General features: G+C 40.0%; 1 protein-coding gene across 5 annotated transcripts in view; it reads right to left on the bottom strand.

Moving 5' to 3' along the window:
- The window catches only part of mtbp (MDM2 binding protein), a 30,714-nt gene extending 3,893 nt beyond the window's left edge, over positions 1-26,821 (bottom strand). For 2 of the 5 annotated variants that reach the window (XM_053626929.1, XM_053626947.1), the window contains exons 1-19: positions 26,671-26,821; positions 26,410-26,493; positions 23,828-23,901; positions 21,632-21,774; positions 21,484-21,542; positions 21,210-21,348; positions 20,483-20,597; positions 16,181-16,303; positions 12,722-12,816; positions 12,279-12,345; positions 11,966-12,083; positions 11,287-11,457; positions 6,962-7,075; positions 6,333-6,494; positions 6,130-6,217; positions 4,257-4,415; positions 1,569-1,664; positions 1,208-1,468; positions 30-252 (exon numbers count right to left, since the gene is read on the bottom strand). In XM_053626929.1, coding sequence (XP_053482904.1) covers positions 30-252; positions 1,208-1,468; positions 1,569-1,664; positions 4,257-4,415; positions 6,130-6,217; positions 6,333-6,494; positions 6,962-7,075; positions 11,287-11,457; positions 11,966-12,083; positions 12,279-12,345; positions 12,722-12,816; positions 16,181-16,303; positions 20,483-20,597; positions 21,210-21,348; positions 21,484-21,542; positions 21,632-21,774; positions 23,828-23,901; positions 26,410-26,493; positions 26,671-26,734 — 2,355 coding nt within the window. In that variant the 5' untranslated portion in view covers positions 26,735-26,821. Of the gene's footprint in view, positions 1-29; positions 253-1,207; positions 1,469-1,568; positions 1,665-4,256; positions 4,416-6,129; positions 6,218-6,332; positions 6,495-6,961; positions 7,076-11,286; positions 11,458-11,965; positions 12,084-12,278; positions 12,346-12,721; positions 12,817-16,180; positions 16,304-20,482; positions 20,598-21,209; positions 21,349-21,483; positions 21,543-21,629; positions 21,775-23,827; positions 23,902-26,409; positions 26,494-26,670 lie in introns of those variants that run through there. The other 3 variants (XM_053626939.1, XM_053626957.1, XM_053626968.1) reach the window with 2 other exon arrangements.
- Between the last annotated feature and the right edge of the window lie 346 nt (positions 26,822-27,167).

The raw sequence follows: 27,167 nt of genomic DNA, 5'->3' as shown, positions 1-27,167 counted from the left end.
AAGTGCGGTATGTGCGTGTGTGCTCTCACCCGATTGTGTTTCTGCGAGCGTGACTCAGTTTGGCCCTGGCTACATTTCTGGCTGGCTGGAGGCTCGTTGGAACTTTCAGCTCCAGCAGTGGAGCGTCTGGTCGAGCTGGAGCAGGAAAGAGAACGGCCTGACCGCTGCTGCAGAGCTCTTACGGCTGGGTGTGTACCACTACCTCCACTGCACTGAGAGCCCAGAGACTCACTGCTCTCTGACTTGGCCAACCTGTGTTAAAAATTCATATAAACACAAACCTGATAGAGAAACAAGTACAAATAAATAAATAATTAAAAAATCTTGGTCGTTCTTAGTTGGTTTCATACCCAATAGATTTTTGAGCAAGACCCTTCACATACACAGATACAGTCACAAGTAACTATAGATTAAAAAAAAAAAATCAGCTGAATGAGCAAACAGTTATTAAACCAATTGCAATTGGCCTTGAAATACATCAACACTTTGTCAGCACTGACATGTTACTGGCCTTGCCTTAATGTTTTCTTAATCACTATGGCATTTCAAGAGATCAATGCAAAATATAAACTGGACACAAGAGGCGTGTAGAAGGCTATTATAAGAGCATCAATGAAATGAGCACACCAACACAGACTGAACGCAAATTGACTGAGCAGCTGTGTGTACGGCATTCACAAATAAAGCACATTTCCAAAGACGCAACATTTGATATTCAACACAGCTACACTTTTTAAGTAATAAAGTTTAATCTCCTGGTCATGTCACTAAATGCACCCAATGCATATATGGACTCGATTTTTAACCATGAATGCTATAAATAGGTGAAGAGTGGTGTGAAATGGGGTGGAAAAAGGTTTCTGCACCCTGTCAAGGAGGTCGATGGAGAGGCTAGTGCTTACAAAACATCTCGAGGGTTATAGAGACAACACTCTAATGTGCTCAAAGAAGACCGTGAACGCTTTCAGCGGGAAACAAATGAGGAGAATTTATCATCCATTATGGAGCAAGCCCTAACAGATTTACTCCGCTGCTTTGATCATTTTTCAACACCACAAATTCTAAAAATAAAACCAGTAAATCCTTAAGAGCACTGTGGAAACGAATTGCCCCAACAAAATACTTAACGGCTGACTGGGTGATTAATGATGTCATCACTGTGATTAATTCATGATTTAAGAGAGTGATCCATGCTGAAAACTCTGACCTCTTGTGCTGGTGTGCGCGTGGATCTGGTTCATGGGCGTGGCGTTTGAGACGAGGTGGTTCGTTCTGTGCAGCTTCTCCATCTGGTACGCTGCCTGGTTCAGAGGGCGAGGGAGTAGGCGCGGGCATAGGGCTCAGAGCCAGCGGCACCGGACACGGCTCCTTACAGCACGTAGTCTGGGTCTCGAAGCGGATTAGCCGCGACTGCAGGCGTGCAAATCCGCAGTCTCTCTCCAGAGCCTTCCGCTCGTCCAAGCAAAACCTGCGCAAATGCACGCGGCTTAGGATTAGGGGGGAAAAAAAGACTGCTGAATGAAGTGAGTGAATGGCTGATGATGCTACAACCATGGGTTTACACTCACTCTATGCCATGGTAGTGGGCGCTGGCTGCTTGCCTGAACTGGAGCCTGGTCACTTTTCTGGGAGTGAGATCAGGCGACAGCTGGAACGCATTGTCCCTACACACATTGTAAGAAAACATCAACAAAGTATAAGGTCTCTCATTCAGACTTTGTCAACTCCAGCTAATGTAGCCTAACGCAAAGACATGAAACACTTATATAAGAGTCACTTACAGCAAAGGCTTTGTAAATCCCGAGTAACTGATTGTAATTGTACATCGACAGTCCGTTAAGGAAACGACGACAAAAGGCAGAGCGGCGGGTGAAGGGGCCATAAAATGTGATGAGAGAAGCGAGTATGCAGGCAGCCAGATGGAGGCATTAAGTGGATGTTTTAAAGGTGCCTGCTGAATCCTTCTGACTTATAGAGCAAGAACAGATTAGTCTAGTTGTGGTACATTTTGTGCTGCCATGCCATCTGCCTGAGATACACCAATCTAGAAAGCTAGTTAGACAGGAATTTATATAATGGGTTCAGCAAAAGGTCTTAACCTTTAGAAACCTAGCCTATTCGTGAGCATTTTTCTCTGCATTAATTACGACCATTCTAACATTGAAATCATTGCATACATGCCATATCCCCCCCCCAAATCCAGGAGGACAACAGCTACACATACACTCACCGAGCACTTTATTAGGAACACCAGTACACCTACTCATTCACACAATTATCTAATCAGCCAATCATGTGACAGCAGTGCAATGCATAAAATCATGCAGATACGGGCCAGCAGCTTCGGGTAATGTTTGCATCAACCATCAGAATGAGGGGAAAAAATGTGATCTCAGTGATTCTGACCGTGGCACGACAGACTGGTTTGAGTACTGAGTAAAGGCTACCGTAACTCAGATAACCACTGTGTACAATCGTGGTGAGTAGAAAAGCATCTCAGAATGCACAACGCATCGACCATTGAGGCAGATGGACTACAACAGCAGACGACCACGTCAGGTTCCACTTCTGTCAGCCAAGAACAGAAAGCTGGAGCTGCAGTGGGTACAGACTCACCAAACTGGACAGGTGACGACTGGAAAAACGTAGCCTAGTCTGATGAATCTCCATTTCAGCTGAGGCACACAGATAACGGGGTCAGAATTTGGCACCAAGAGCATGAATCCATGGACCCAACCTACCTTGTGTCAACAGTCCAGGCTGGTGGAGGTGGTGTAATGGTGTGGGGAATGTTTTCTTGGCAGACTTTGGGCCCTTTAATAACAACTAATCATCGCTTGAATGCCACAATGTATTTGAGTATTGTTTCTGACCAGGTGCTTCCCTTCATGGCCACAATTTACCATCTTCTAATGGCTATTTCCAGCATGATAATGCACCATGTCACAAAGTAAAAGTCGTCTCAAACTGGTTTCATGAACATGAACATGAGCAAAGGGAGGCCACACCCAGTATTAGTATAGTGTTCCTAATAAAGTGCTTCATGAATGTATATGCAATTATTTGATTAGTATCTACTATAAACAGTATTTTATGCAAAACGCACTTGAAACCTTGTGATCTCAGTTCACACATCCTTTTAGAAGTGGTCAGAGTCTAATCTTGGAATACACTCACTTTGATGATAGTAATGATTAATGTGAGATGGAATTATTTTGCACTGATAGTCACACTTTGGTTTCACACTGATTGCCCAAGTTCTCTGATAACAAACAAGGCACGAGCAGTACTTTTTTCTGACTTTTTATTACCTGTTGCTAAACTGATTGTTATTTACTTAATTTGTTAGGTGTGAAATGGACTCCATATGGTGCCATAATTCAAATGCATAACAAATGCCTCAAAGAAATATCAGATATCAGAGCTAATTTTTATCTTTTTGAGCACTCTGTAAGTCTCTCCTGCATCTTGACACACTATTAATCTAGCAGAGCGTGTGCATCACTGTTTTCACATGGCAAATTCACACTGTACCAACTTGTTAAACAAAAAATCTAATATAATATATATACATATATATATATATATATATATATGTATATAACAAATACATACGGATTATAAATATAAAGTGGTGTATTTTTAGCTGTAAAAAAAACAAAAACAACAAACATTCTTTTGCCAGACATTTTGACAAATCTGACACTGATGATGTCTGTTCACTCATTCAGACAGAAACAAAAATGTGGGAATAAGATCAGTGAAAAACAAAAACTTATTAAACTTTCTTCAACAGATAAACAGATCCTGAGTTATGAAACTAATGACTGAGTGCAAAAATGCCCCCAAACTGTGTGCATCGGGTTCTAATAGTCAATCACATGTAATGATCATGTATCCCATGGAGCAGTCTTACTTTTTACATTCCTAATTAGGAACTTTCTTCAACCTTTAGCCTTACTGGATTCTTGGAATAGTGACAAATTGGTCATGACACCGTGTCAAACCACAGGCATACAGCAGTTACAGAGGCGTCATTAATTTTTCTTCAATGACATACAGAACCTTAGCTTATTTATAAAGTGTCCACTGAAAGCTACATCATACATTAACATGTTCAGGAGCATTGCAGTTTTGTTTCCAAACTGAGAGTTGGGCTCTAGAGTAGTAGTGCTCCATCTCCACTACCCAATTATCACCACTCCTAAGCAGTGTGATATTCATCATGTCTCAGTCTTTGTTTATTTGGGACTTACCCTCTGAGGACAGGGAGCGGTTGTAGTTCTCCACTTGGTAGCCCGTCAGCAGTGAAGTGCTTAAGCAGTTCTCGTGCATCAAGTGGTGCAGAAACACTCTTCTGGCCATCTTTAGGGCCCATGAGACAGTCTGAAGAGCCACTGCTGAAGAGGCTAGACCTGCAGAGGTTGTAAGAAGATCCGCTCTGTACAGGCCACAACCGACACAAAAACACTACCAACTACACAGAGCACATTAAAAGCATCAATATAGAGAATTTCTTGCAGATTTTTGGGATGTCTTAAATAACTATAAAGCTCAATTCATACACGTGTCCAATAGCCAGATAGCAAGGATAAACGTTCCCTCACTTGTATCTTTGTTCAGAATTTGCATTCATGCTTATTTATTCCGTCCACATAGTTAATCAACTTACAAAACCTGCACACAGGCACAGTAGCAGAAAATAAACACAGCTCTACCCATAAACTAAAGCAAGTTTGCTTTTACTTGATCACGTAAGTAGAACTCAAGTGCCAGTCAGATGAAGAGCGACAAATTAGTAAGCACAGTAAGAATACTTGCAGGCAAAGTATAAAAGTAGAAAATAGTCTCCTTGCTATTTTTACACCTCCTTCTGCTTTTTCCATGACCTCTTACTGCTTAGAAGTAAAAGCAGTCTCTATGGGCTTCTACAACACTTGTAACTCCATCCTGTCGATCATAACTCGCATGTAGTAATGCTGTGCTGTACATAATTATTGGCACCAAACAAATAAGCGAAAAATGAATATAAATAAAGTTTTATTTAAACAGGTTTTGTTTTTTCCCCCTCCCCAAATGCATTTTTCTTGCAAAAGCCTGGGTCCAACATTTTCTGCACCCTTACAATTCAATTCGATTTATATAGTGCTTTTAACAATGGATATTGTCACAACGCAGCTTTACAGGAACCAGTGGCAAGGAAAAACTCCCTGAAACAACAAGAGGAAGACACATTGAGAGGAACCAGACTCAAAAGGGAACCAATCCTCTCCTCAGTGACACCAGATAGTGTGAATATAAATCATTTCTCTTCTATAACTGTATACTATAGAGTCAAGCCATGTTAGGTGTGTTGAAAGGAACTTGAGGGCAAGTATCAGAGTAATTTCTGATTTCATTACAATTAAGAGAATAACAGGACTGAGTCTAGTTGGAGAGACTTTGAGAGATCTTTAGTTCACTCCTCCATGCAGGGAAAAAAATGCAATTCCTTTATATTCTTAAGTTTGTGCATTTGGACTTCCATTTTCAAATCAAACGGATCAAATCCAAAAGTTAATTGGTTTATCCCACTGTAATGAATGAAAAAGTAGTTGTACATCTGTGCAATCTCATATTTAAACCCCAAGGAAACAGCAGGTCCCTGTGGACTGAGCACAAATAAAAAATGATATTAAAGAGAAATGTTATTACTCAAAAAAGCAGTTCTAATGAGAGTAAACTAATCATCTCTTGTATGAGTCAAGTGAAAATTTTGAATTATTGTGTGTAATGTTCATTTGATGAACATGGATTGGCCTCTACTGAACTGAACAAAACACTCCAGGATAAATGGAAAAACTACCCACTGATATATTGGATGTAAACATGCCCTTTTTGGTCTCTTACAGCAGTGCCACAGTAGCTTCCAGGACAAGGTTTCCTTCAGTATCTGATGTTTATATAGGACTAAAACAGCTTCTGGGGATGACAGTACTGAACATGCCAATTAAAATTTGCGTTTGTGGACTGCAAAATGCTGAGGCGGAGAAATACAGACACGACATGACATTACAAACAGCGTAGCGAATACAAACGTCATGCCAGAATGTTCCTGGACATGATGACGAGAGAAGGATGAAGATTTACCTGTTGTGCCGGATCTTCTGCGTGTTTTCATAGTTGCGCAGAACACTTCTCTCTGGCCATTCTGAGCGGGGCGTGTGCTTAACGTCTGCTACAGAACAACACAATAGATGTCAAAATCAGACAGCTTGAAAACTGAAAACACAAACATAAGGGCAGATTATTCTTCAGTGTTGGTTTAACACATGCAGTATGAAGATGATTACCTCCTGTAACAGAAGTGTGGTTCTCCTCCTCCACTGGTACACATGATACTCTGGGCTGCTTGGCATTTTGCATCTTTAGGTACTGCTCTCTGGCCAGACGCAGCAGTACTCTCAGGTCATTTAGCGGCACAGCTGCAGGCTTCTGTGCCTCCTCTCTTCTTCCTGTTTATACAGAGAGGTGCATTACATTCTACCATCCATCCATCATACAACTCCCTACCTCCTCAACCATGCCCTAACATGACCCAGGCCCAGGCTTATTGCTTCATCCTTGCTGAAATTTCTTTAAATGATTTATGACAGCAGGTATATCCTTTAACGCCACATGAACTTAAAAGGACGCCTAAGAAGCTTACAACTCTCTAACAGTAATCAATACAACAAATTCAATAACTCCTGTGCTGTGTAACAAATCAATCTTTATGTCAAAGTCTATACAATTACACCAGCAATGGCTGAGAAAAACAAAACACTGTTTAACATATCCATAGGGCACTCATTTTAAGCAAGTACTCAGGTGTGTGCGAGTGTGTGCGTTAGTGTTTATTCGCAATCGTTCCACTGAAAATTCCACGTGAACAAGTAAGAGTTCATGCAAGCGGTCTCCGGTTGCCCAGGTAACCACTTACGGGCGCATTCCTGGACGACCTGGTGCTGGACCCTGGCCAGCCTCCTCTCTCTCCGCAAGAGGTCGTCTCCACAGAGAGGGGGCAGAGAGTGCAGCCAATCAGCAACCTTGGTGCCTGTTGAGAGGGTGAGAGGTTAATGGAGTTCAGAACCATCACTATCGCCTTCTCACAGCCAAATTCACAGCAGAAGCTAGTTAGTGCTGCACACTTTCAATGAACCTGTCTAGCTCCTGACTCCTGGCTGAGAGTTCACAACTGTCATTTCAGATATGACCAAGGCAGAGAGGAAAGATGCCTGCAAGGAAAAACTGGAGATTAATATAGTCCAGGAATGTTTTTGGTAACAAATACTCATTGGTTATGAGTAATAGCAAAGTAACAGTAAAGTAACATTGTGTTAGTTAAAAACCATAGTTAAAAACTCAATCAACAATTAATTTAATACACTTGAGGTCATAAGTTTACAGACACATTGCAGAATCTGCAAAATGTTGATAATTAAAATATATGAGGGATCATAAAAATTGCATTTTTTAAAATTATTATTTCTGCCCTGAATAAGCTATTTCACATAACAAATGTTTACATATAGTCCACAAGACAAAATAATAACTGAATTTACACAAATGAACCAGTTCCCTTGTTTGTCCTGAGCAGTCAAACTGCCCACTGTTCCTCAGAAAAATCCTCCAGGTCCTGCACATTCTTCGCTTTACCAGCATATTCTGCATATTTGACCCCTTTCCATCAGTGACTATATGATGTTCAGATCCATCTTTTCACACTGAGGACAACTGAGGGACGCATACACAACTATTATAAAAAGTGCAAACATTCACCGTATGCTCAAGAAGGCAACACACTACATTAAGGGTGGGGGCACTTTTGAACAGGATGATCGGAGTGAATTGTTATTTTGTTTAAAGAAGGTAGTTAAGATATTTACATGTTTCCTGAAAGACAAAATAATAATAATAATACTACAAGGGCAATGTTAATGAACATTTTGCAGGTTCTGCAAGGACTCAACTATATCTGTGGAAGTTAGAGAGCAATTCTGTGCTTTGAATTCATTATACGTTGACAAAAAAAAACATATGTGAATGAACTGTGGGTGCTTAAAGATAATATACAACCATCTGAAAAGCTACATCTCTCTTGATATGACCCAATCAATAACAGTGTTTCTCTTGCAAAAGGAAGACGTCACTGTGTCAGTGTGGATGTGCCAGTGTGTGTGTGTGTGTGTGTGTGTGTGTGTGTGTGTGTGTGTGCACACATCTCTCTTAGCAGGAAAAAGGTGGTACTGCTGCCTTATTTCTCAAAGTCAATATTAGAGTCAGAATTACAGTATTGCTTAAAATGTATTGGGGATGTTCATTTGTCCTTTATCATAACAAGGTCTGAGATGTAAAGGAGTACATTTTATTTAGAATGAACAATAGACTGGTTTTCCCCAGAAAGCTCAGACTTCTTTACCACGAAGTATAAAAAAGGGCTTTTCTAATTTATCAACACCCTTATATGGGATGAATCATCACCAGCTATCACAAACAGAGCAAGAGTGTGTGTGTGTGTGTGAGAGAGAGAGAGAGATAGAGTGTGAGTGTGGAGACATAGAGAGAGAGAGCAAGCGTGAGATAGAGAGTGCGAAAGAACAGAAAACCTGATAAGGATATCCTGTTTTGTTCCGTACATCTGAGATGCAAAAAATCTGGTATCTCAATTCATATGAAAATTCTAAATCTAGAAACACTGTGATTTCCTTTAAATGATTACAGTAGCATTTGTGGCTTGGCACAATCTCCTGATTACAGTAGGAAAGTATGAGCAAACCCACGCCTCCACTGAGGAACAGAACGGTAATTTACCTCGACAAACGTCTCCATCAGCGATCTAACACAAATCAAGAGCACAAAGAGCTATTAAGTGCTGTAGTGAACACCAAACCACTGCACTGCCATCGCACTGTGCATAAAACATTACTCGATGAAGAAATACTGCACACATGTACTAAAGACATTTTTAAGTCAGACAATTCAATATGGTGCTCTTTTCAACCTTCTACTACAGGCACTACTTTAGACGTTCAGATATAGTCCCACTGAAGAAATGCTCAACAAAGACTAGATAAGGTTTGGGATTGTTTTTCCCCTCTCCCATTTATTCATGTATTATTCGTTTAAAGCATGGATTAGCAGAGAACTTAACAACAAGAGCTGATGAAATCGGCAGTGCAACACTGGCTCTCTTTCGCAACAGGACGCTACAGCCGTCTCACTGTATTCGAGTGTTGGAGAAAGACAAGTGCAAGTCATGTAGTCAATACATCATCTCCTAAACTTTACAAGTAGAAATCAATGCTGAGCGCACGGCATGAAAATAGGTTTTTGCGCTGTGTGGAAACAGCAGTGTGGGGAGGTGGGTTATTTTCCTTCTTCCCATGTTTGCGCTAAGGTCCAGCTGGCCTCAGGTGCAATGGGATTTGATAGGACTGTGGAGGGCTTTTAATCCAGCTTTAATGAGAAGGCATGCTGAAATGATGCGAGTGCTGCAGCATAAAGAATGAAAACCAACTAACCACTTCACAACAACGCTATGCGGATGTATTGACCCTGCATGAACTTTGCCACATTTTGTACTCTTACAACCTGAAACGGCCTTAATCCATTATGCGTCATAAATAGCCCATAATACTGAAGAAGAAATCTATACATAACTTTGCTAAATTATTTACAAATAAGACGTAAATGAATTGATTGCATAAGTGGCGTCTTGGTTGATTCTCTGATGTACTGAATCCGCTCCTCACCCAGTCACTGACTTTGGTTGAATGGATTCCTCCAGACAATTGTTTGCACAAGGACTAATTTATGGGTTTATGCAGCAACAGGATTTCAATACTCCGATCAGCCTATGATGTGGCAGCATCTCAGTGAATACAAGTATGCAAGTACATGTTAAGAGCTTCAATCAATGTTCACGATAAACATCAAAATGGGGGAAAAACCTGATCTCAGTGTCTGACAGTTTCTGGTGTAAAACGTCTGAATATTTCGGAAACTGCTGATCTCCTGGGATTTTCACACACACACACAATAGTCTTTAAATGCAAAAAACAAAAAGTATTCCGTGGGTAACAGTCCTGCGAGAAGAAACACCTTGCAGATGAGGACAGTCAGAAGAGAATGGCTAGACCGGCTCGAGCTGACAGGAACTTTACACCCGTGGTGAGCAGAAAACCTTCTAACAGGTCAAACGTTGAGGCAAATGGGCTACAACTAAAGATGACAATAACACTTTCTTTTCTGATACTGAGCCCCATCCATTATCATTTCCTTTAATAACCACTAACCTTGACATTTTTTTTTTTTAAATGAAGCACAGTTCAAATCTGTCAAACACAAATCACTTGCATTGTAAACATAAATAAAATAAATGTATAATGTAGAAATATGATTTAAAAAAAAATCAATCCTAACAAAACAAAAAACAAACAATCAGGTCTCTTTAGATGTAAATTTTTCCAGTGCCAAAAGTACATTTCTTTTCCAAATCCAATTCCAATAAGGATCCGATATCCAATATGCTTTCTCTGATAACTGAGACACCATTTTTATTTTATTTTTTTTAAACTGGTATTGGCCCAATACTGCAACAGCAGCAGATCACATTGGATTCCTCTCCTGTCAGCAAGAACAGGAATCTGACGCTATAGTTTGCACACTCCTCCACCAACTCGTCTCCTTCCCGTAGTGCATCCTGGTGGCATCTCTTCCCCAGGTAAGTGACGCTCACGCACCTGGCCGTCCACATGATGTAAAAGAAAACATAATTCATCAGACCAGGCCACCTTCTTCCATTGCTCCATGGTCCAGTTCTGATGCTCACGTGTCCATTGTAGGCACTTTTGGCAGTGGACAGGGGTCAGCATGGACACTCCTGCTGATCATCAATGAGCCTTTCATGCCCATGACCCAGTCACTGTTCACTGGTTGTCCCTCCTTGGTCAATTTTTGGTAGGTACTAGCCACTGGGAACACCCCACAAGACCTGCGGTTTCGTTGATGCTCTGACTCAGTCGTCTAGCCGTCACAATTTTCCCTTTATCAAAGTCGCTCAGATCCTTATGATTGCCCATTTCTCCTGTTTCCAACGCATCAACTTCAAGAACTTACTGTTCACTTGCTGCTTATATATATCTCACCTGTTGACAGGTGTCATTGTAACGAGATAATCAACGTTATTCACTTCCACCCATCAGTGGTTTTAATGTTATGGCTGATCGGTGTATGTTGCACCATGCATAAAACTGACGATCTTACCTGAGGATAATGAAACGTTTTCCTGAACAAGGCTGTTGATCGTTGCCAGAGCAACGGCACCATTAATCTGATTGGCAGAGTGTATCAGTCGTGCTTTGCAACCGCCAGTCTCTGCCCCCTGAACCAAGAGAAGATAGTGGCCTTTCTCTCCTTTCACCTTGACATCTGGAGCTGAGAGAGGAGTGTTTATCAGAATCAGACCGTCCAGAAGTATTTATTCAGATCCACCATGTTGCATAATCAATAATTGCTGGAATATATGTATATTTTGTTTCAGTAATATGTAAATCACAGCATTTTACAATAATATATAGGTTCAATTATAACTCCACTCTGCATTCAATTACACTGCTCACCCAGCAGGAGAGCTACAACAGCACCATTGTGATTAGGCAGTTGTGGGTGTGAGTTAATGGAATATAATTTATGATTGCATGTACTGTATGACTGATCTGGTACGGGTTATTTCTGTTTTAAAAACAGACCACTTTAGACCGCAGAAACACGCTGAATGATTTCAATCTGGACTCAATCAGGATGTAAATTAAGTATTAAGTACATGTTTAGCTATTCCGAATGTACAAGGTGCAGGTGCAAGATAAGAATATGTGTAAGATGTGCATTAACTATTGTTTAGTAACATGCTGTTTCTTTTCAAGTGAAGCCCGGATGGTCGTACCAGAGAAGGCTTTCGGGCACTTGGCCACAAAATCCCTCCATTTGGAGGCACTGAGCTGGGAGGCTGGAGGAAAAGCTTCGACGCTCACCACACAGGAAAGTGAGAACAGAGCCCCAACCTGCCACAGAAACGAAGAACACACAACACATGAGCACACACACACACACACAGATTCTCCAGGATGTTATGATGGTCTTTTGTGACCAAAAAGCAAGCCTTTGCCACACATTGCTACATTTTATAATGCAGAATAACAAGCTGGATGGGGGGGGGGGGGGGGGGAGGGCTGTGTGTATATATCTGTGCGTGTTACCTGTCCACGTAGAGCTCTGAGCTGCTCTAAAAGAAGCTTGGCTTTGGCGGATTTGCTGGACAACGCACTGGACGTACAAGTCAAGACAAACGCTGACAGAATATCGCAATGCTAGGACACGATAAAAATGAAAAGTATCTGGACAACGACTGACTCTAGCAGAGAAAGTGTCTTATTGAACGTGGCTAGATAAATGAACAGGATTACTCACAATGTTTGTGTTTTGTTCTGAAAATGAGTTACGGTCAGCTCAGAGAGTAAACATTTTTTGAAGAGAAATGAACTGGTGTGACATTGTGCATTCTTAACCATTTCCAATAGACACTTTGACTTAAAAACAGATGTCTGATTAAAAACACCGCAATGCTACTATATACAGTACAACATAAACATAAAAAGCAGTTTAAAAATAAATAAATAAATAAATAAATAAATAAGGATACAGCTCAAACTCGGTGGTGGAAAGAAGAATCACTGGGAGATCTGCGATTCGAACCAACTGAATCAGCTCCAGCACTGGCTGGTAATAGTGAAACACCTGTGTGGGAGACAAATGTAGCATCATTAATTTTGTCATGGATTAGTTATTAATGTAGGGGGGTGTACTTTTACAGGTAAAGCTTTACTGCAAACACAGGGAGAAATTCCAGCAGGAAAAGAATAGGCTGAAGAATGTGCAAGATAAAGACTGAGGAAACCAGTTTTGTCAAACATGAAACCGGCTGACAAAAGAAAGTGATACTGAATGTGGCAGGTTATGAAACTAGAAACACAGTGATTGATGTGCTTCCGTGTCTGCTTCAGTGTCGGCTGGCTCTCAGAGGTGGTCCTCCATCTCCTCCTGTGTGCTGTCTGTACTGCTGAATTCCCCAAAAGTGTCAGTCTACACGTTCATGCAGTTCGATGGGTTTAATAAGCTAGTATTGGCTTCATTTCTCAATAAACCCTGATTTAAATCCAAAAACTGATGCTGCAGGCTGTAGGTAGGGGAAAAGTGAAGATAAGCAGATTTCAAATGTGAGAAACAAACATTGCTCAGCATTTCTGGAAGGAAACACAGACATGGATAACTGGGTAAATGCATAATAATGCTGAAACGAAAAGACATGATGCAACACCATTCATGCAGTTATCCAATCAATCAATCAATCATGCGACACCACGCAATGCATAAAAAGGTAACTCGATACAATTACAGGTCAAGAGCTTCAGTTCACATCAGAAACAGAGTCCACTCCTATCACCCAAGAACAGGAATCTGACGCTATACAGCAAAACTGGTCAGGCGAGATCAGGGGAGGAACCTGATGTGGAAGCACTTCTGTAAGTCACTGTCGAAAAAGGGCATCTAACAAATGCCACGGTTCGACGTGTTGCATATGCTGCGATGCTTTTCGACTTGGTTATTCGAGTTAATGTCGACTTTGGTTAGCTCAAACCATCCAGCCATTCTCCTCTGACCTTTCTCATCCACAAAGTGCGTCCACCTATAGAACACCTATATTTGCTTTACGTGCCATTCAATGTAATAGAGACTGTTGTGAACGAAAATCACAGGAGATCTACAGTTTCTGAAATACTCAAACCGGCCCGTCTCATACCAACAGCCATTCGACGGTCAAAATCACTGAGATCACATACACCCACCCCGCCCCGTTCTGTTGTTTGTGAACATTAACTGAAGCTCTTTCACATGTACCTGTATGATTGTATGCATTACACTGCTGCCACATGATTGGCTGTTGGGATAATTTCAAGAATGAGCAGGGGTACAGTTGTTCCTATTAAAGTGCCTATTGAATGTTAGGAGAACCGAATTTTTTTTTTTTTCGGAAATGCAAAACTATAACAGATAATAGTAGTAAATATTGAAAATGCTTCATCCAAATGCATCAATGTGACTGCAGACTGCAAACTGTAGCAAGTACGGGGCAAAAAAATCTGTTAAATTAAACCATGGAAATACAGAGACCATAACAATATAACTGAATTATAGCAAATAGCTTGTAATGTTCCACCTATAGCTACATCTCATACCATTATACTATTGAAATTAAGGTTTATTTCAGAAAGAAAACCAGATTATAGAAGAACACGCTCTCTTTTCAGATTTCATCAAACTGAAGTGCCATTGTATATAATTTGTGGAACTGCTTGAGCCAAATTCAAAAGCATGCCTGCTCTCTCCTCTCTCTGTATGAAACCATCTCGTACACTGTGATCTCAGCGGCATATGGAAGGTAATGCCTCAAACTCGTAAACACAGAGATACATGGAAGAATTACATTTTAATGCCTGTTGCACTAATAATGCTCATAAAGATGGCGGGAGCAGCAGGGGAAGTTAATGGCACTAATCAGCGAGGGGGCAGTAAATCTTGCATGCACAAGGAGAACCCTAGGTAAACAGCCCATGGGGCGCAATCTGCTCCTTCAGAGGCTGCGGCCCTGCTGATTCATCCACAGAGGAAAAACTCATTACTGCTACATTGCACACTCGCTTTTGTGAAGGGGGGGGGGGGGTGTTTGGCAGGGTTTGATGAGAGACCAGTGAAGAGAATGAAAACACAAGAGCATGACAGAGACAGCAAGCAGACCAAAGATAGAGGGAGGAGAGGAAAAGCTTCCACATGAATGAGAGGTCAAAAAGAATCAGATAAAAACAAATGAAGTTAAGTTGCATATGTACGAGGGTGAAAAAGAGCAGCAAAAAGATAACTCACTTTTATGAGGTTGCAAATTGTGCAGGATTATTTCCACACACATTTTAACGTTCTGTTTGAGAAAACAAATGTGAACTGTTATCTTACAACCCCAATTCCAAAAAAGTTGGGACACTGTGGACAATGTAAATAAAAACATTTGTTATTCACAATAGAACATAGAAATGTCAAATGTTTAAACCGAGGAAATTTGAATGCCGAGAGATATATACAGGTTTTAGAGCTACGTGCACGTCCACCCAGATTCCATCCCATCTTTACTTCTGACAGACTCTGCCTTTCTAAGATACTCTTTTTATACCCAATCATGCTACTGACCTGTTGCTAATTAACCTAATTAGCAACACTTACTTTTCCAGCCTTTTGTTGCCCTGTCCCAACTTTTTTGAGACGTGTTGTGACCATCAAATTCAAAATGACCTTATTTTTTTCCTTAAAATGGTACATTTCCTCAGTATAGACATTTGACATGTTTTCCATGTTCTATTGTGAATAATATTATGGGTATATGAGATTTGCAAAATCATTGCATTCTGTTTTCATTTACATTTTACACAGCATCCCAACTCTTTTTTTTTTTGGAATTGGGGTTGTATTTAATACATAGCTTTCAATTTCAGGCGTCTATTCTCAGAGGCTTTTTTGAAAGTATAGGTTATGGAGGTTCATTAACTGGTGGACTTGAAAAAAATAAACAAGTACTGTAGCAGAGACAATAAACTTATGAAGGAAATGGAGGGAAAAAAAGAAGAAAAAGAAAAAAGAGACAAAAACAGAATGGTCAGAGAAAGACGTGTTTATTCTCCCTGCTTCAAATTCAAAAGGAACTGTTAAAAATGCTAACATGAAGCACCACATTTCTAATCACTTCCAAACATCTTATTTATATCCATAAACTAATCACTTATGGTTGAGCATTAAAATGCGGCTCACGTCACCATTTAGTAATGTTAGTAGCTAGTTACTATGTTAGTATCGGTGACCTTCGTAAGAAAATAATTTTCAGCAACTAGACCTTTACAGTCTGTCGATGAAAAAAACTGGGATAAGTATTTGGCCTGAAAAATGTTTACAATTTGTTAATACACACCCATCGGCTTCAAAATTCTATTCGACCTTGTTGGCAGTTCGAAAATGTGTTAGGCTTCAGTACTGAACAAGAGAAAGGGAGACCACTTACCTCAGGCTGAATCATGTGCTCTGTAAAGCAGCAGGGGTCTGAGTGTGGGAAGAAAGTGTGGCTCCAGCCACCTCGGATCTGCCATTTCAAACTGAAACCCTCAAACAGCAGCTCAGAGACAAACTGCCGCACACAGGTGAACACACACACACACACACACACACATCAAAAAGATTTTCTATACAATACATAATGCTTTTATGTTTAATCAGACATGGTCTGATTTTTCATGCCTTGAATTTCTTTTAGAGAGTAAGCTTGGCCATGTTATGATTTTTTTCCCCCTTCAGTATTTCTCATGCACTTTAGTATAAATCTAGGACTCACAGCCTGAACTCAGCATCACACAAATTAAAGACTTTCTCTCCGTCCTCAAAAGATCCATTAGTGAAATGGCACTCGCATTACTCACAATTTCGCATTTTTAATGCAAAACTGGAACCGAGTTTGTCTTAACACAATGTATTTATGTAAAACATACACGCATGAAGGCAAAACAGCAAGTGCCAACAATCTAAAGCAAATCTCTCACTAGAAACCGAGCGCTGTTCATTCCATTAAACCACTTAAAGTCTTTCAGGCTTCTGGAAATGGGTCTTTTTTTTTTTTTGCCTTTATTTAAATGTCAACGTATCTACACACTAGTGGTGCTGGACGAAAAAAAGATTGCATACCATGGTCTACAAACGCCTGAAAGACCGACCTTCAGACCTTTCCTTCATTTCACATATTTTCAAAAGGTTTCCATCATGTTAAACTGTTCTTCTGTATACTTGTGACTGGCAACTGTGATCCGGTACCCTCTGACTGATTTAGAATGCTTTCAAAACTGATCTGGATTTAACAGTCCTTTCAAAATATGTATTGTTAAATTAGTTGAAAAATGGCACAAAGTCTTCCTTTAAGTTTAGCGCTTTTAGAAAAATGCAACAACCTTCAGCATTTTACAGTGGCTTATGGTTTCCCTTTTTGAGATGTTTATAATATTAGGAGATACTATAATGTGTTTGCTTAAACAAACAGAAACACTGTTGGAATACTGCATGTGTGCATGCCTTATACAGCCCATATATTCTTCCTTGTGGCATGAGACTTCATAATATTAAAACACAATGGTATTAATATAAACCCATGACAGTACTTGTGCAATTAAACACATTAAACACAATAGATACTGAATTTTTATTTGGTAAAAATTCAGCATCTGTTGTTACAGACACCAATTTCGGTTATGTTATGACCGCCCTCTGGTGGATGAACACTCAACGTAGAGCACAAGGATTTTTCAAATTAACCTTAAAGCGTCATGAAACACTAAACTACATTTTCTGAGATTTTATCAGAGGTGTTATCACACATCATAAAAGACAATCTTTGCATCCGTTAATTTTAATTGTAGCAGAAAACTGGTTAATTTTGAGCTTTTTCCCGCTACTTCCGGGTTTAAAATCGCGTCCTGTCACACATCACAGGCAGTGACATGGCAATGTACTATAGTACTTTGATGACGTGTCAGTGTCTCGTAATTATTCATGAGCCTGCGTGTTCTTATCCCATGAGAAGATGCTGTCTCTTAATTATTCATGACAGCACGTGGTGCTTTCCTACAGATGTAGTAGATGAGAGAGGCGTTCAAATGGGTCGCAGATGTTTGTTTCAGTGGTGTAAGAGTTCGAGTGTGTTTATTCTGGAGAGCTGTGAGAACTGGAGAAAGGTGGACTTCAGACTTGCTCATGAAAGCAGTTTGCGTCTACACGATGATGCGGTACTCAGTCCCGAGGACTTTTCCATCCCTTCAAATGAGGTATGTGCCTAATTTTTAACCGACAGCTTTACTTGCCTTTTGAGCTAATTAACCCGCTTAAAGCTCCGCGGGTCGTTGCGTGCAAAACTATACAACGAGAGTCCGTGTTGAAGGAAAGAGCCTTCCCCCTTTTATTCACGAAAAGCTCGAGCCTATTAGCTAGCTACCATTCCAGCACTGCCTCCGAGCCGGCGCTGCCTCCGGTTTTATTGTTTTCCTCCATAGTCACGCCAGGTGCTAATGGTTTAAACAGATAGGGCAGTGCTATCTATTGTGTCTCCATTTAGCCCTGGGGATTCAGGAGGAGAGAAGTCCTCTGCCTCATCTGCAAACTTTTTGTCACTATCCATCTTTACTGTGAGTGTTCAGCAGGCTTGCCCCCCTCTACCTCTCCTGCCTTTCCCTGCCACGCCCACTCCCCCTCCCTTCTTCGCACAGCCAACCACGCCCATTTAAGCTGCATTTTTCAAAAACATTGAGACGTAGACTTGAGCTGAAAGAGAGAGGTTTCATGGCTCTTTAATGAGCTTTGCCAGAGACTGCAAAGCTGCACTGGGCCAAGATTTTTAGAAGTAACAAAGAGCTCTGACACAACAGATGTCAGCGAATGACCTTTACTCAACATACAATGGATATTTAAAAAAAAAAAAAGTCTATACATCCCTGTTAAAATGGCAGGTTTTGTGACTTACAAAATTAAGTCAAGATAGATCATGTCAGAACTTTTCCTACCCTCGCTGTGAATTTACAATATATAAAAATTAAGTGAAAGACAATCACTTACTTTTAGGGGGGAAAAAAGTAACAATAACCATACAGTTAAATCATCATATAGCCGTCATCAAGTACATTATTCTGATTAACCCCAAATAAAGATCAGCTGTTTCCGTAGGATTTTCTTCACATGTTCTTGGTTTTATCTGACCGCTGATGCCATGGTCCTCGGTGAGCTTACAAAGCCCATACAGGGTCTCACTTCAAAAGGTATCAATCATCATAATGACCAAAATATTAGATTTTTATTAGATTGAACACCGTGACGGCCATCTTCAACAAATGAAGAAAATGGAGCACCACAGTGACATTACCAAGAACAGGATGTCCCTCCAAAATTCACAAAAGGACAAGACAAAAACTTACAAGGGTGGCTGCCAAGACACCTACGGCAACATTAAAGGAGCTGCAGGAATATCTGCCAAGTACTGATTGCTCTCTGCATGTGCATGATGGCTAGACAGAAGCCCTTTCTCCCAAAAACATCCAAGCTCTAACTAAATCACCCCAAACCATGTGGCAAAATGTGTTACGGTTTGATGAAACCAATTCTAAAAGGTTTGTTTTGTGGGCGGGCGGGCGGGCGGGGGGGGGTTGGGGGTTAGTGCAAAACCTTCAGGTGTCTGCCAGTAAGTTAACGATGAAAAGGAATTTCACCTTTCAGCATGACAATAACCCAAAACGTTCATCCAAATCAACAAAGGAACGGCTTAACCAAAAGAAGATCAATGTTTTTGAATGATCTAGCCAGAGCCCAGACATGAATCCAACAAAAAAAGACTGAGGTGACCTGAAGCGGGGCTGTGCACAGGAGATGCCCTTACAATTTGATGGATCTAGAATGTTTTTACAAGAAAGAGTGGGACAATATTGCCAAGTCAAGATGCGACTCTCACACACGACTCTTACCCAAAAAAGACTAAGTGGTGTAATAAAATCAAAAGGTGCTTCAACAAGGCATTAGTTTAGGGGTGTGCACACTTATGCAACCACGTTATTGAAACTTTTATTTTTCCTATTTCTCCCTAAAATGTTTGATTGTTTTTGACCTAATTTTTATATGTTGTAATTTACCATTGAGGGTGGAAAAAGTTCCAACATGATTTAGCTTGGTTGAATTTTTTTTTTACATCACAAAACCCTGCCATTTAAACAGGGGTGTGTAGACTCTTGATATCCACGGTATGCCCAGCACTGCTTGTGATGAATCTTTTAAATAGCCAATAGCGTTTACCTTACCTCACAGCCCAGGCTAAGCCGTACGCAAGTTATTTCCTTTTTTTTTTTTTCCTTCTAATGTTGGGGGAGGGACACTTCAGATTCTAGAGAGCATTGGATTGGACAGAAAATGTTATGAGAGGCTGAAGTGCAGAATGAGGTCATCAAAATTATAGACCATATTGGTGGTAGAGAGAGACTTTAAACTTTAAATTTTAAACCTCAATTTAGAATGCATAGATCTTCTAAATGTAAACTGTCTCATTGTTTTGGAGCACACTAGCTTACAGACAACCTTAAGGCGAACATGAGTTCATGGGGACTTGAAGGCCCAGAACATTGGGTCACCTGCTTGTCTCCTGAAGTGGACAATGTGAAATCAAAGTAGCAAAGGATAAAAGTGAAGATATGGGAAAGCAACAGCCAAACATGCACCTATTTATTCTGCAGTCTACCAAGATATCCCAAGAAGCATTTGGACACCGAAACGCAGACGAGCATGTTACCTTCTTCTCTCGGATCAGCAGTCCCCCTCTCCAAAGCTCATAGGCAGCGATACACGTCTCTACATCAGATGGAGAACACACTCGGCCCGACAGGTACGAGGCTGCTGTTCGCCATCTGAACGATAAAGACTCATTTTACTGACGCTCCTGCTCCCATATACTGTTTCTATTTGTATGTAAAAGAAAAGTATCAATAAATGATACAAATGTAGTTATCAGTGTTATAAATGACATATTAATTTATTTTTGTGGCAAGGTATTAAACTTAATATAACAGACCTTCATACGAAAAAAAAAGTGTAGCAGTCTGGGAAAAACCCATTGCTGTGCCTGAATTCTGGTAAGAAACACTCCCTATTCAAATTTTAGGGGTAACCAGACTTTAAAAAGCTATAACTTTACTTCTAATTGACATTCAGGCTCGAGAAAACCTGATGAGAAGTGGTTTTCCCCAGGCTGCAGAACAAATAAACACAAGGCATATTAAGGTTTAGTGATAATTCTGCACAAATATGCAGAAAGGTATTATTTCTGTTTTCTGTGTAAAGTGTAGAAAGACCTGTTTCTGCAAGAGCAGCACCATGTGATCATAGTATTATTTGTGCATTGACTATCCCCCCTCCCACCCATTGCAGAAACGTTTACTCGGTATACACAATCACACGTTTTCAAGGTCATAGCGATGATCCTTAAAGTAAATGTAATCATGGGATTGTGGATCTGTTACCCTGCACTATGCTCTGTGATGATGGTCATCTGTGCAGACTGCCAAGCCTGCATGTGCTTCAGGGAGCCGATCACTGGCAGCAAGTCCTTCGTTCCTACCTCGCCCTCACACAGCAAGATTACATCCAACAGGAACCTTCCTGTGAATCGCAAAACACACAGGTTCTGTCATAATAACCTGTTTGACCACCTAATACCATCATTTCCTAAGAATTAATCAGTGCATTCAATCGCTGAAATAATAAACATGGCAATAATTCCGAATTAGTTGTTACCTGGAGGAGGAAGTTTGTCTGCTAACTGATGAAGAGATTCCGCCGCGTCCTCAAAGAGCCTATGAAGAAAACAGCCAAAGCTTTAAACACCGTTTTAGACTTCTGCAGTGTGTGAAATGGAACAAGAAATGAAATAGTGAGCACACACTCCAGGTGCGAGGTGATCTCGCACAGCTGGCTCAGCTCCTCTTGCTCTTGCAGGGCGCTGGCACAGCTGTCCACAGGAGAAAGCACAGACTCGTCATCATCACTGTGCTGCACACACACCTCGTCCCACTCTGAGCTACAGAACTGACAGAAACAAACAGGTGCAAGATGGTCAACTTGTGTGAGCGTTGCAGCCGACCAACATTGTGGGTCTGAAAGTACACCAAACTATGGAAACTATGTTGCAACAGCACAATGCAAAAAAATCATGCAGACACAGGTCAATAGCTTCAGGCAGTATTCACAACAAACATTAGAATGAAGAAAAAAAATATGATATCAGTGACTTTGATTATGGCATGGTTGTTGGTGCCAGAAGGATTGGTTTGAGGATTTCACAAACTGCAGATCTCCTGGGAATTTCACACACAACAGTCTCAGAGTTTACACAGAAAGGTGCGTAAAACAAACAAACAAAAAATTCATGTGAACAGAGAGTCTGCAAGCTGTAACACCTTGCTGATCAAAGAGCTCTTAAGAGAATGAACAGACAGGTCTCAGCTGACAGGAAGTCTACAGTAACTATCACTCTTTACAACCGTGGTGAGCAGAAAAGCATCTCAGAATGCATGACACATCAACCCTTGCTGTGGATGGGCTACAACAGCAGAAGACCACATCAGGTTGCACTCCTGTCAGCTAAGACCAGGAATCTGAGGCTATCATGGCCAATAAAGAATTCCTACGTGTGGCACATCAAATAAAATTTATAAGAAAAAAAGAAATGATACATTATTCTTAATACACTTGAAAAGAAACAATCCTCTTAAAGGTGCATTAGTCACAATTAGTCATGATTAAAGCTCTAGTGGTCAAGTAGGTGAAGTACAACAACATTGGAACTATTTTCTTTTTTCTTTACTCCTTGAACTCGCCTCGCGTTCCCACCCATGTACTCAAAGCATGCTCCCAGAATCTACTGTCGCAGCAGCGTTCATTTATAAGGGTGGTGAGAACATTTTATCCTGACACGTGGCCGTAAACTGCTCGACAGCCAACGTACACCGCTATAAACATGAGAAATCGGTCATACTGATTTTCTGCTCTGAGAATGATCAAGAGCGCTTCCATTGCCATGTTTTCTTTGTAATGAGCTTTTCAGTTGAAAACTACTAACTTAGTTAGCTGCTGCGGATATCCAACACCACATACATATATGAAAGTGGTTCACCAAAAGCGTTGCCTTACCTCGCTCACTAAGTCATAAAAGTTTATTTACTTGATTTATGTAAAGCCAGCCATTCAAACAATTCAAAGCTTTATATATTGCAGATTGCGTCACCCGTCCAGGAGGAATATCAATAATACCGCGTCTAACTTCATTCCATTTGTCAGTAATATCTTGGAAAACCAGTCTTTATTCTTTATTTTACTACATTTCTATAAGTTACATATTTTCTGCTCAGAGTAACAGTATCTGGCTGTGCAGTGTTTACTGAATTCCTTCATATTTGAAGTCCTATCAGACTTGAGATGTGGGGATTGAAGAGGTGTTCGGCGCATGTCTAGAACATGACTGAGAGGAGACAGATGTAAAAACAGATTGACATTTTTCAGAGTTTTCTCAGCCACATAATACACTTGTTCTGCCATTGCGTAAACAATTATTTTTATCATGTTCTTCATATTTGCCAAGTTATTTGTATTAGTATTGTATTATTATTTTTTTTTTAAACACACACCTTCCACACATTAAAATACCGTATATTTCAGTAGTTTCCCTAACCAAATGACAACCATTTCAGTTACACTGCAGTTTCCTTCCATGCAAATGCCTATTCGGTAGCCATTAGTGCAAACTGAAATAGGAAGGGCACAGACTTCTGAGGGAATATGCCATAGTCACGATCACTTCAGAATGCACCACAGCCCAATTCAATTTATCCATTTAGTCTTAGAAAACGTAAGCAGACAATGTCAAAGAAAGCCATGATGTTGGATTGTAATCTTATAAGACCACACTTTCTCATACTGCTTTCCATTCTAAAACATCGCTTAGTGTCCGTAGATATTAGCTGCTTCTAAATACAAACTGTGACCTTAGAATTAAGAATGAATGGGAGTGCCTTATAATACTAAACTACGAGAAAAAAAAAAAAAAATCAAAAGTCACGGTTGTATGAGCTGAAAATCTAACCTGTGTTGAGCCACAAGTTGCTTGAATAGCGAAGAACCATTTCGGGAAGGCAGGAGTTCCACTCAGAGAGCAAGCTAAAGAAGGAATCACACAGACAGATAAACGCACTGATAAGGGTGCGAGGGCAGACACAGACAGGCAGGTAACTGCATTACAGTGGCTCTCAAAGTGAGGTATGGCTAGGGGGTCTGTGATTTATTTATTTTTTTAGTTACAGTGGTGAAAATCACAACCCATTAGAAGCTCTTATATTTAATGAGTTCTAATAATTTTTAACATTTTGACTGGACATTAAATTTAATGGATTTAATCCAATGTTCAAAATCGGAAAGAAGGTCTATAAATAATGCCAATTTGGACCAAAAGCCCTGCGCTGATGGAAAGTACAGAAATGGAAAGCTATAAGGGTTGTTACGGTGTCACTGTTTCAGGATCGGACCTCGCCACTGACTATTTCAAAATACTGATTTCCATTCCTTTAGAGGTGGACTGATAGTGGATTTTACTGATACCGATAACTAAGTTGGGCGGTACCTGACGATAACACATTATTCAACCGAAAAAATTGATACTGAATGAAAAAAAATAAATAAATACACTCAAAGTAAAATATTGCTGAACTTTATTACAAAAATAAACAGTACTGACTGTACCATGAAAATGTACTGTACTTTTTTAAATGAAATAAATATGTAAATATTAATATATGTTACCTATTAATAAAGTAAAGTAAATAAGATTTACATCCAAACTGAGCCAAAAAGTAGCAGTCCAAATAACAAAAATAGAGAAATCCAAAATGAAACAAAAAAACACTTCAAATAACAACAAAATTTGTCAGCGATACTTTTTATTCCACCTCTAGAGGCCGCTCTCGTACTGTATAAAGATTGCGGACCCTTCTCAGCCGCTCCGGCAACAGACGCAACCGGGAAAAACTATCGGTGTGGATTAATTCCGATAAACGATAGTTCCAGCAATCGGTTATGATCAACCGGGAAAACTGATCACTCGGTCGACCTCTACATTCCACCACTCTCTTTTTCAGTTTAGAACGACAATATAATTTGGATTGGACTAGTTTTGCATGGGGAGATGGCATAATGTAAGTATTACCAGAATATCTCTAGGATTTTAGCCCCGTCTATACCGGTCACGTCAGTAATTTTTACGAACTTTCTATAAAATGATTAATACAAAATCCCAGGCAATAATCCTGTCCAAATTGACACGTTAGTAAAGGTTATATTATATCCTGTAGGAAAAGATGTTTCGTGCACTTTTCTATTGTCTCCCCAATGAAAACAAACCAAAAGCAAGCAGCTGAATTTGCAACAAAATATAGGGGAAAAAAAAGAACTTGTCAGAGAGGTGACACATCCATGGGTTTTGGGTACAAGATGCGCTTCTAAAAAGGTAAAATATTGAATTAAAATGAGGTGTATGTAGAACAGCACAGCACAGTAATGTAGTGGGAAGCACGGCAACCTCCAGGGTCGTGGGTTCGAGCTTTTTGTATGATCTTCCCGTGTTTGTGTGGGTTTCCTTCTCCGGTTTCCTCCCACTGTGCAAAAATATGCAAGCAGGCCGACTGGTCACACTAAATTGTCCCTAGTTGTGAATGTGTGTGTAAACGGTGCTCTAAGATGGACTTGAATTCTCTCACCTTGTGCTCAGTGTTAGAGGTCGACCGATTGATCGGTTTTGCCGATTACAGATTGCTAGAACAGGGTAAAAATCCACACCGCTGTCATTATACAGTACAAGAGCGGCCTCTAGAGGTGAAATAAAAACTAATCGATGACAAATTGTGTTGTGTTATTTAATGTGTTTATTTTTTATTTGTTTTGGATGTCTTTTTTTATTTGTTATTTGGAATGTGTCAATTTGAATATACATCTTATTTACTTGACTTTATTAACAGGTAAAAAATTTTTTGAATTAAAAAAGTACAGTACATTTTCATGGTACAGTGAGTATTGCTTATTTCTGTAATAAAGTTTTTTACTTTGAGTTTTATGTTTCCATTCAGTATCAATCTTAAAAACAATCGGTTTGTTTTGATTTAAAAAAAAATCATTTTTTCCAACTTAGTTATCAATACCTGTAAAATCCACCAAACTCTACTCAGTGTTGCTGAGTTGTTCTGGAAGAACTGCAAACGTGATCAGGATAAAGCAGTTACAAAAGATGAAGGAACGAGCGCGTGTATACCGGGACGCGTATGAGCGCGTGTACTTGGGTAATCACCCTGTGAAAATTTCAAACCGCAACAACCCTAAAAGCTATTTAAGGCTCTATCAAATACAATATTACTGTACACATTTAAAATATTCTTGAAATAAGCCTTTACTAACAGTCCCTGTGTAATTTACTAGACATTCTGTTTTAGCTTTTTTTCCTCTCCATTAAAAAAAAAATGTACTATGATGCTACAACCACCATGGATGATAGACAAACGACAAATAAATATAGAGGAGAGTAAGTAAGTAAATAAATAAATAAACAAACAAACTTTAAAAAACAACAATGCAACTAACTAACGCCAGGGGGCGCACAACTATAGTATATTAGTTAATTACCTGGAAATGGAGAAAGCCGTGAAGTACAGTTAGCCCTGCAAATATCTTTTAGCTTGTTATACACCTTTCTGGCAGCTTCAATCCCTGAAAATCAATAGATTTATTGCAGAAAAACAAACTAACTAAATCAATAACACAAGGTTGTAGCTCATTCACGCGACAAGCAGTTTGCTCTTCATGTTTATCTTCACTTAGCCAGCTTGCCATCACTTGCCTTCTAGCTAGCTAAATAGTGAACTCTAACTAGTAATAACTTCTTACCGCTGAATGAGCTTTCTTTCTTCGCTTCCTGATTAATTACCACAATAAGAACATATCTATCCATCGCTCGAGCTCATTAACTTCATATAACTTCATATAACTTCATATAACTCCACTTAACTAATATCACGCGATACAACTCAAACCAAATTTCCCCGCGTTTTACCAAACTCCTGTTCTATTAGGCTGAATCCCAAATGGCGCCCTACTACCTATATTAAGTGCGCTCTGGCGGATAGATAAGGCGGATAAAACATTGCGCCTGCACACTTTGTAGTAACCTATACAGCACATCGAGAGTTATTTAGGATACGACCTTAGAGAACGCGGCGATGACGCATCTGCGTGTGTGTCACTTCAAAATATAATCGGGCAGAAGGGAGGAAAAAAATGCTTGTCTGTATGGTTATCATGTTTGGACATTTTATCAGATATTAAAAAGTAAACTATTTACAATCGAGAAGATTATTCTACATATTAATATACCTAGAACAATC

The sequence above is a fragment of the Ictalurus furcatus genome, chromosome 1 (genome assembly GCF_023375685.1).
Source record: "Ictalurus furcatus strain D&B chromosome 1, Billie_1.0, whole genome shotgun sequence".
In the NCBI taxonomy this organism is placed as follows: Eukaryota; Metazoa; Chordata; class Actinopteri; order Siluriformes; family Ictaluridae; genus Ictalurus; species Ictalurus furcatus.
This window is presented reverse-complemented; position numbering and strand designations above follow the sequence as displayed.